At 44.2% G+C, this 10,453-nt stretch overlaps 1 protein-coding gene across 2 annotated transcripts in view; it reads left to right on the top strand.

Moving 5' to 3' along the window:
* The first annotated feature begins 274 nt into the window (after window positions 1–274).
* Window positions 275–10,453, top strand: part of LOC119464483 (WD repeat-containing and planar cell polarity effector protein fritz homolog) — a 42,997-nt gene continuing 32,818 nt past the window's right edge. For both annotated transcript variants that reach the window (XM_049655603.1, XM_049655602.1), the window contains exons 1-11: window positions 275–426; window positions 680–756; window positions 837–881; window positions 982–1,026; window positions 1,116–1,186; window positions 3,582–3,641; window positions 3,803–3,923; window positions 5,230–5,429; window positions 8,244–8,344; window positions 9,260–9,322; window positions 9,441–9,540. In XM_049655603.1, the coding sequence (XP_049511560.1) occupies window positions 696–756; window positions 837–881; window positions 982–1,026; window positions 1,116–1,186; window positions 3,582–3,641; window positions 3,803–3,923; window positions 5,230–5,429; window positions 8,244–8,344; window positions 9,260–9,322; window positions 9,441–9,540 (867 nt within the window). In that variant the 5' untranslated portion in view covers window positions 275–426; window positions 680–695. The remainder of the gene's footprint in view (window positions 427–679; window positions 757–836; window positions 882–981; window positions 1,027–1,115; window positions 1,187–3,581; window positions 3,642–3,802; window positions 3,924–5,229; window positions 5,430–8,243; window positions 8,345–9,259; window positions 9,323–9,440; window positions 9,541–10,453) is intronic.

Below are 10,453 nucleotides of genomic sequence, written 5' to 3'. Positions count from 1 at the left end.
CCAAACTAGGGAAGCTCCAAAATGACACTAGTTACGAAAAATAAGGTTGATGCATTTGTTTAGTGTACAACATTTAAAGTAAGTTTTAAATAGATAAATAAAAAATACAACTTGATACAAATTAAGCTATACTTGAATCAGTTGTTTGCTTAACGCTTGCGACTGTAGCGCTATACATTTTGTAGTAGTTGTTTTAAAAAGTTGTGAATGAAACGAAGTAGGAAGTAGGTAGTAGCGTCACTTAGACTTTTTTCAGTCCCGACGCAAAGTTCAAAGCGGTTCAAAGTTTGTTGTCAGCTGGGGCACGGGAGATCAGAAACTCCCGACTGCTGTGCTTCAGACGTTGATACACTTCAAATGCGACTCCGTCTGTAGTATTGCTGTTCTGTGCCGTAGTTGCAGTGGTGCTGTGTTGATGACATAGTGGTAAGTGATGTTTTGCTGTTGCGATTCAGTTGATGACAAGCGGAGTTCGTGTGTTAAGTAGAACCAGCCCACGTTGAAAACACCGTTTACTTGGCGTGCATGTGCGTGCGTGCGTGTGTGTGGGTGTGCGTGTGCGTGTGTGTGTGCTGCTGTGCGTGTGGGGGGGGGGGGGGGGGGGGTTAGAGAGAGAAAGTGTGGGAGTGAGTGAGAAAAGTTGATTATTTTTTTTAATCATTTGCTCTGGTCCTATCAGGCACACACACATCACGATGGTGTCCTTACTGTGCGAGCTGCAATTCTGGACGATGAAAGATGATGTTGAAGTCAAAGGTATCTGCAATTTCTTACCACTTCTCGCGCGTTTGCTGTTATGCTGTTTGTCTAGAGTGTTTCTCATTATCCCACTTCAGGTAGTGATTTGGGCTGCTTCAAGCTCTACGACAAAGGTGATGTCGGTAAGTGCAGCTGTTTGCTCTTCACTTGTGATGCTTTCGTCTTCACTTCATGGCCTGAGTTTTGAGAAGAGTTTAATTCATATTCCTTCGTTTTCTACAGATCCAGAAGAGCTGTACATAGATGCAAAGGAGGCATATGCCAAAGGTACGTATACCCGCACTTGCTGTAACTAGCCGCATTTCTCATGCCATGTTCGGCGTATTCAAATGCTGCTTTCACTTTTTCATTGAAAGCCAAGGGTATCATGTGGACTCCATCCAACAAGCGACCAGAGAAACTGCGAGAGTGCATCTGGGAGTTCGAGGTAAGCTAAAGAAAAGAATCGGGCAAATTTCAGCGATTCCTCTGGCTCTGAACTATGACAGCAGCATCCTCTCTTGCTAGATTCCGCCATCTTCTCAACAACAATTTCTTTGCGACGTACACAAAGTCGTACACAAAATACATGCACAGATGCGACGACTCTCAGTTAGCGTAATGCACAAAACCCTATTAAAATTGCCAGGCAGGAACATTGTGCAAATAGCTGAGTGGTTAGCGCACCCAGATCTCAACTGCTTAGTGCTGCAGGGGCGCAAGTTCAATCTCCACTGGCAACGTCTCGTTTTTCTTTGCCATATGGAAAGGATGAATATGACGACATGGACTGTGGACAAGGCACCATAATGATGGCGGTCTAACGGACAGGACGGACACAGCAAACCCTGTTTTCAGCTTCTAACTGCTGTTGCAGTAACGTCACATTGCGTTGCTGCTCAGAACATGTTTCCTGTTCAGTGTCGGGCCTTGTGCTGGTACTTATTATGTCGCCAAAGTTAGTTACGCTCAGAAGTAATCAGTCACGACCACAAATACTGAATGCTGCCTAAACAGAAGGGCCAAGCATACGCGACTTTCTTGTAAACTACTGGCTCGTTCAAGCAAAAATTTCATGCCACACATTGCGCTCGCAGTGCACAAATAGCCAGCAGCAACGTGAACAACCCGGAGGTTTCCGTAAAATGCAGACTGAACAAAACCACCGCAGGAAGTCCATCGTGCTGCAAGGAATGCAGAAAGAGAGAGAGAGTGTAAACACCGCATTGGGACCCTTTGATCCGATATCGGAGCAGGCAGGGGACGAAGAATATCATCACTTGCGCTTGCTGGTTGAGGCAATTAGAGAGAACATCTGCAGGGGAGAAGGTGGCCAACTTCATTGCATCACTCCTTTACGACATTTAGTTTGCATCTTATCGGCGCTATTACTCCACCTTCTTGAAAAATTGATCTGGCAGAACACTGCATTTGTGGTGCTTTACAACTTCCAGTGTGACCAAAACACCTGAACCATTCGGTCATGTAGTTTGTGCTGTTTTTGTACCGTGTGCACCTGAACCACCCTGGGCTTGAAATGTTCAGCAGAAAACTAATTCTCTGTTGTGGAGCCCCAGGTGGACCAATGGAAATTGGCTTAGGGTGCTGTGCTCGCTACTGCCGAGTTAGAGGAATTCTCAGTGCTGCTGCTATGCTTACGAACATGCCAGTAGGTGCTGCACTACCTGCTGAATGCCTATATGATGCGAACACATGTGATATTTTGATTGCATTTTTTAACATGCTTTCGTGTCCTGCTTGTTGATATTGTTAACAGGGTGCAGGCGTGGACGAACTGGTTGTTTTTGTTTACCTTGCAAGAGGCGCACATAAATGGACATATAGAGAGTAATGCTGGGTTAATTTAGTCCAGTGAAGTATTTTTAATGCGAAGCATTCATTGCCTCATTCGTGGCACCTTGCAGTACGTAGGTAGGTAGGGTCCTGTCTCACCTTGCTTAAAAAAAATAATAATGTGTGATCGATGTTGGAATCGAACCTCTGCCATGGAGCAAAGCAGCCCAGTGCTATAACCACTAGGCCACAATTGCACGCATACTTGTCTTGTTCCAAATGCAGCCAGTTCTTTGCAGCATTCGGCAAGTGCGCGACATGCCACTTTTTCGTCTTCTTTCCTCGGGACAGCTTGTACTTTGAGGTGCCGAGTTAGACTGCACTATTTCCGGAACTGGCCCGCTTTCTCCAGCAGTTTACGCTACATAGAAACTGTGCGATGTTCTCCTAGCTTTATGATCACCCAAGTTAACTCTATTTTAACATTTTTTGCTGTATTACCAATGCCATTGTCCTTTTAACATACAGCACATGACATAGCCATAGGTACAGTCGAGTGCAAAATTTTAGGAGACCACGGGAGCGGCGACTTAACTACATCGCTGCGCCTTCTGATGGCTGCGTGCCTAAGTTCGAGAGTGCGTACTGTGCACGCGCATCCTTTTTTACCTGCCAGCCTGCTTGTTTCGTCGCTTCAACCGGGCACGCACCGGAACGTGGGCGAGAGCGCAAGGTGCCTCTTCTGCAGTCGCCTGAGTGCATGAGTTGTTAGGTAATCTCCTAATGCAACCAGTTCAAAATGCTCACTAAGTGCAGCACAGCTTCAGGTGTGAAGTGTGTTATATCACAAAAGCTGAAGGTGACAGTTGCCTTGTATCTCAAATTAGGGACATTTGTACCAGTCGGTTCGATGCAACGGTGAAAGCCAACATCGTAACTGTGTCGCAGAAACAGAGAAAAGGTTTAAAGGCCAACTGTGGGTAATAAGGTTGCACGAGAGATGTGCACAAATGTGAATATGTTAATGTGAAATCCACTGACTTGTGCAGGATATCATGAATGCCCAAAAGTGCATCAGCGCAAGATGGATTACATCTGGACTGTTGCAGGTACGTGTCCACGTGCTGGCCAGCTTTGCACTGGTAGTTGCTGCTCCTTTATTTTACTGGCCTCACTTGTGTGTTTTGTGTGAGTACATTGGAGTGGTGCTCACGCTCACCAAGTGCAGCAAAATGCGTCTACGTCATTGTTCCTTTTTCTTTTTTTACAGTTTTTCTTTCAAAGTGGTGTCTGCATCTTTGTGCAAGTTGACCCCGACTCGTGCAAGCTGCGAAGGGTCAGCGTTGATCGATATCTCATTGGCCGACTTGCTTCGGAACACGTGACAGATGGTAAAGTACTTTATTTTTTTTTTTTTGAGAATTTGCTTTGTAGCTTGTGCTTGCTTGGAAGGCATTTTGAATTATTGCATGCCGTGTGGTTGTTTAGCGGACAATCGTCACGCTTGCAGACGTGCAATGCATTGAGAAATGGACACGACAGATGCGAGCGTCATAGCAGAGCACACAAATGTATTTACAAGCAGAAAAACGAAAAGCGACAAAGTACACACAAGAACAAGCATAGAAAGTGATTGATGCGACTTCGACCACTATGCGAAGTTCTACAGTTCCCACACCAACAGCTACCATGAACGCTAAACCCTAAGCACTAACGCGGTGTAAAAGTAAATAACGGGGTGACAATGTCACAGTGCTATTGGTCTGTGACGGCTTCGACTGGCAGGCCCGGCGAAGTCGGTGCTGTTGTCGTTGGCTTTGGCTGGTGGAGGCTGGGAGGGCATGAGGAGGTGTGGGTGGCAGTGATGCGGCGATGCCGCATTCTGGGCCATGAGGCAGGGCTGCCTAGCAAGTAGCCTAGGCACCTATGCATGCCTGGAGCTGGAGTTCAGTGGACAATGTTCGCCAAGCTGCCCTCGATCTGAGCAGCAGGTCTCTGGTGGTGCCGGAATGCCACGTGGCCCTGGACCCCGCTCCTGCTCACGGTGCTCGGTTGACTGCCTGATTGGCTAGCTCCGAACCGTCAAGAAACCGAGGGGCCTCAACTGCATCAGATCTCCATGGCTGATGACCATCAATTCACGAGCGGACGGCAGATGGTGATGTCTGCCGTCGTCTCGTCACCTTCCTCGCCGCCACACATTTTTGGTGAAAATCAATATCTGGAGCTGTGAAGGGATATGCTTGATTTCTTGGTGGCACATCTTGCAGTTTATTGGTTGTGACAGTAGAGTTTATTGCATCAGTTGAGTTTTTTGGGGTGACAGTTGACAGGGTGTGACAGTTGAAAGGTTCTTTTAAGCAAGGCCAGGATAGTTCCTTTCTTAATTGAAAGCATACCTGTTAATTGTGCTTGCATTATCAGTGGTCCTTTCCTCAACGATTCACAAGTTTGCTCCAATCTGCAAGCAAGGCTAGCAGATTAAAGGACTGCACCTTGAATCGTAAAATTGCATATTGTTGGCGTGCTGTGTTCATGGAGATGAAATACATAACACACACTTTTAGGACGTCTAAATATAATTACTAGTTGGTTAATCCACCATGTTAGGAAGGGTTTTAAGGCCCCTTTACAAGAAGTGCAGTCTGAATTTTGCATGAAAGAAATTGTGCATTTATCCGAGCATGTTCTTTTCAGCCATTCTGGAAAACCACAGCCTGCTGATCTCATACTACGAGCCCAAGATGACGTATGCCTGTTTTGGGAAGCCATTGATTGGAACAGACGGCGTGCGCAAGCTGTCTTCTGTCGATGCCAAGCTTGTCACGTTTGATATCCTGGGATTGGCGGGGCGGCGACTCGAACGGAAGCTGAGCCTCAATTCATTGAAAGACTGGGTAAGGCAAATTGCATTGGCCATGGTGTGGTATACCATTATGTTCTGGCATGACATCATTTGTGCCTCATGTTTCATGGCTTCAGTGCATGTTCGTTTTTAGCAGTCAAAGTAAGAGTACGGCCAGCTAAGTAGAGTGCCACTTCATGACATTTCCAGTGCTTGTAGGAAAAGGAAATACATACTTCAGGACAGAATATAAGAACAGGAAGAGAAGGTTGCTGGGCAGAAATGTACAGCCGTGCCTACAGGTGTTGAAGGCAATTAGCTTAATTAGGGCTTATGCAGGAATAGGGCGTGGTAAAGGCAGAACAAGGCCCAGTGTACTAGAAAGTGCGATATTTAAAGCTGGAAGCTGATCTCAAGTAATCCCTTTTCCTACAAGCGCGGTAAAGTCACGAATGTCTAGGTTCCAGCTAGCCCAGCTATGAGCTTTAAATAGAGAGGCAAGAAAGCATTAATTGGATGAGGACATTGGTGGACTAACAACTGAATTTTATTCAAAAAAGTGTAAGTGTTTCAAGACAGTTAGAATAGGTGCACTTTTCTTGTCTTCTTTTGTGCAAAGGGAAAACTTACAGTGAAATTTTCGCACCTCTTCACGGAAAGAAAACAAGATTTCACGCATTTTCTAATGAAATTCATTTCATCTTAAGTATCGTAACAGCGCAAACAATACAGGGACAAAAGGAAGGAAAGACGACAACACGGCGCTGTGTGTTGTCGTCTTTCCTTCCTTTTGTCCCTGTATTGTTTGCGCTGTTACGATACTTAAGATGAATCCCAACCAACTGGCCCAACTTGCCGTCTTGTTGCAGGAAATTCAGTTGTTGGTTCAGCATCACCCTTGTCCACTTTGTGCTTCCTTGTCTCTGTTTATAGTAGTCTGCTGGCTGTACTCGTAGAATCAAAAAGCAACCAGCCAAGCTTCAAGTTTCCTTTTGCAATGAAATGTCATAGAGTGCATCTCAAAGAGCAACTCACGGGGACCAATGTTCATACTGGCAAGCGCTACCTGCTCATCGTCACACCAGAATGTCACGTGATGGATGCTGTTCATGTCTGCTTGCACCACCATGGCCATGTAAAATAAGTGCGAGCATGTGCAGACGTCCTGCTCCTGCACCATTGGTTGGTTGGTTCAGTAGGTTTGGGACTGCAGTCGCGCGACTACAAAACCAAGCAGCAAGTGACTGACCCAAAACAGTCGCTTTTCGACCAGTTGCGACCAGCGTCTCTTTGTGACTGATGTGGTTGTGCGACCTCTGCGAGTCACCGGTGTGAATCAGTTCTTAACGTTCATGGTAAATCTCACTGTGCATACATACATGTTAAGTTTTTCATGCTGATTTCAAATATTATTTAGTTCTTTGTGCAGGCCCATTATTTCCGGAAATAATTAAAAATCGCATATAATTTTTTCATGCCTCTATCGTGAGAAAATGGCGAAATGAAATTTTCATTTTAATGCATGAGTCAATAGCCCGAAAGGTGAAGAATGCAATTGTGTAAACATTACTTATACATTATAATACATTGAACTTCACTTCTTGCCATTTGGGAACCAAGGGGCAAGAAATAGAGTTCAAATAATTAAATTTTGAAGCCAGCATTTAAAAATCTGCTTGCAACATACCACTTATCATACATGCAGCTTTATACTGCAAACAAAATTTGTACTGCACCTGCTCCGGGTGCCAAGATGTCAAGGCAGGCAGATTGCAGGGAGTCAAAAAACTGTGTAACTGCAAAAAGAAGGAAAAAAAAAAAAGAAAGGAGACGAAAGAAAGAAATTACTCAAGATTTCATTTTTGATCTGCAAAGAAAGGCTACATTTCATTCTGAAGGAAGCAAAGACTAACCTAGCAAGCTTCTGTGCCTTTTCTTGCACCAAAATGGCTATAATACAATAGAAGAAATTGAAATTGATGTTGCAATACTGGCATACGGGCACTGTGGTCCCAGCGTGAAATTCAAAATCTTGGCATTCCTTTTCTCAACTCTTCCTTTTCCAGCCAAATGGATGGAAATAGAGTTGTCAAATACTTTGCCAGTCTTATCAGATTTAGTTGTCTTTTTGCTGTCCCATTCAATAAGCAGGTTTAATATAACACTACCTTGATAAGGTGTTCAAGGATTTATTCCTGTTTCGAACTGGTGTTTTATTGAAAAGCTTTATCCTTTAGCCCCTTTTGTACAGAAGATGAGCTCGGCTCATCAAGAGCGTATTTGCAAAAGGGGCAAATGAGAAGCCCAACTCGTCTTGCACTGTTTTATTTTTCCTGGAGCCCTCAATGTGACTTAAGATCGTCCTCTGTGCTTGTAAACAACACCAAATGGCAGAAGGAGCCTGTTGAAAAGTGATGTTGCAAACATAGTGTATTATTTTTTTAAGTTGCCAGCTCTCTTTTACAAGTGCTGAGATGAGTAAACATTTCAATTCATGTTGAAAAGAAAAGAAATTGTGGTGATTCGGGGAACTCGGCTTCTTTGAGTGAGGCCGTTTTTCTGATGCAATGAGTTGGTGTTGAAACGTTTAAGTAAGGGAAGCCAAATCATTTCTTGAAATTCACTTGTGTGCTGTGAAGCCCGCCTTCATTACCGTGTAAAAAACAAAAAAATATTTTTTTTTCAGCAACTTTGCCTTTATGACACAAACTTATTGCTTGGTCTTGTTATATGATCAACAGAATGGATTGCATGTGAAAAAAAAAAAAGGTCTTTTTTGCAAGTTTTTTTCTATTGAAGTTTTTATTGTCCTTAAATGGTTAAATTATGCATGCTGTGTGATGACCTTGTGCTTCGCCATGTGCAGGTGTTAAACTGGTGGTCGGTGGGCGATGGAGAAGTGTGGCCCTGGATGCCATCGACGTCCAATCGTGAAAGGTCAAACATGGTTGTCTATGCTCTGAATGGGTGAGAACTTGTTTGGCAGTACGGTGCAATCAGTACCATCTCATTAAACTGTGTTTCGGTTTCCGACAATCTGTAAAGAACGATGTCAATTTGTTTTAAGTTGATAAAACACAATAAATGCCTTGCAGGAAGTTAAGTCTTGAAGGAATTTTTGAATCCTTCTGAAGTTTTTCTATTTCTTTTTTTTTTTTGTATGGGCCACCAGTTCACAGCTGCTCTTTTCTCCTGATTCTTGCACAATACATAGTGACAATCAACTAAACTAACCAACTTCTGGGGTTTAATGTTTAAAACCCTGATCTAATTATGAGGCGTGGCTCCTGCACCCGCATTCGAGCCTGCAACCTCAAGCTCAGTGGCACAATGCCATGGTCACCAAGCTAGTGTGGCGGGTCGTGAAAATCTGCTCATAGCCTTTTAATGAAATGTCACATATTGTGGGCAACAAACAATACTGGGTTATTTTAATGTAAACATACTTATTATGGATCTACTGTTGTAAATATCACAGTGCTGTCACATCAGCTGCATTACTTCAAAGAGGCGGACGCTACTTACAAGACAAATTGCAGAGGAGGTTAGCTAATTAATAATATTTTACTACTTGACTGCGTAATTACTCACTTTAGAGTACATGTCACAATTGCGGCCCAAACATTCAAGTGATATCTATTTTGTAGAAATTCTGTGCTTAGCACCATTTTCTAGAAATATGCCCTCAAAATCCGTGGCAAAAATGCACTGATGTTACAGTTAAAACTTATCGGCACTAAATTTTTTTAAATGTTGATAAGTGTATCTCTGTCAAGGTGACTCGGTATACTGTCGTAAGTAATTGCATAGTCAGGCGCAGTTCTTTAAAGGGAACTTGGAGTATTTCAACAACTACGGCTCAGTGGATTTCATCACTTGCAGGCCCAACATTGAGTTACTGACTTACGGAAGAATCGACAAGGTCCCAGTTTTGGTGTCATTCAGGTGAGCCTCTCGTTTTCACTGTTGCCTCATGAGCACCGCCAGGAAGCTCGAATCCTGCAGAATTTTAACGGCTGTAAGCTGAGCACAGGTTTCGTGTCTTTCTGTCTTTGCAAACCAGTCAGTATCAGTCGAACAAACTCCTGATTGTTGAAGAGGACGCTTCCCGTGGAGGCAGTGTTGCCGTCGATGTCTGCGTCTACGAGCTTGGCAGAGGAAAGGTGAGCCATCAGTGATTCGCCAGTTCGCTGATCGCAGATGCAACAAATGTAGTCGGGCAAGTTGCCTTGCGGACTTTTGTGCTGAGGGTGCTCGTTTGCTTCAATGCAGCAATGAACAGTCGGGATAGAATTCTACTTTTGAAACATTGCCCCATTATACTGTGTGTGTTTAGCGCTTCCCTACGCGTATTACCTTTTACAGAACACCGGGACACCAAAGGTATGGATGGCAGTAACAACTCTGGTAGTGGCAACTTATGATGCTTTGTCTAAACACAATGAGTGGAACAGTTATAAGTTACCTGGGTGCTTTCATCGAGGCAAAATAGAAAAAATAATGGCAAAATAGTGACTGAATCGTTGTCGAGGATTTACACCAGCAACTAAGTAGAGCATAGTTGGTTACTCCAATAGTAACTGTGTGTCCTTTCTGGTTAAACTCTCCGAGACAAGACGGCGCCACCAACGTGGCTACTCATGTCTACGTCTTTGGTCACCCGGTATTTTACAGTCAAGCTTTATATAGCTAGCCGATTCATCCATCCGTCGCCTGTATGCAGAAACTATCATCATCAGCAATGGATCGAGCATCGTTGCCTTCCACAGCTGGCTCGGTGGCGCCCCTTGGTGCAACCGCGCAAACGAGCCCCTGCTCTCGCGTTCGTCGTCTTCTTCTTCCACAGCTGGCTCTGTTGCCGCTCATTCCCATTCTCGCCACGCGAATTGTCCGAATTATTGGAAAATATTGGAAAGGGCCTAGAAGATAGGTTTTCTTCAATAGTTCCACCATACCAATTGAAATCACTACCGCTAGAAGAATTTAAGGAAGTTACGTTTCAAGAATTGGCGGCTGTTGTTCGCTCTCTGCCTTCTTCAGCACCAGGACCAGATGGAGTTACCACAGCTGTGATAA

The sequence above is a fragment of the Dermacentor silvarum genome, chromosome 9 (assembly GCF_013339745.2).
Source record: "Dermacentor silvarum isolate Dsil-2018 chromosome 9, BIME_Dsil_1.4, whole genome shotgun sequence".
Classification (NCBI taxonomy): Eukaryota; Metazoa; Arthropoda; class Arachnida; order Ixodida; family Ixodidae; genus Dermacentor; species Dermacentor silvarum.
The sequence above is the reverse complement of the archived record's forward strand: the minus strand, read 5'-3'. Positions and strand labels throughout refer to the sequence as shown.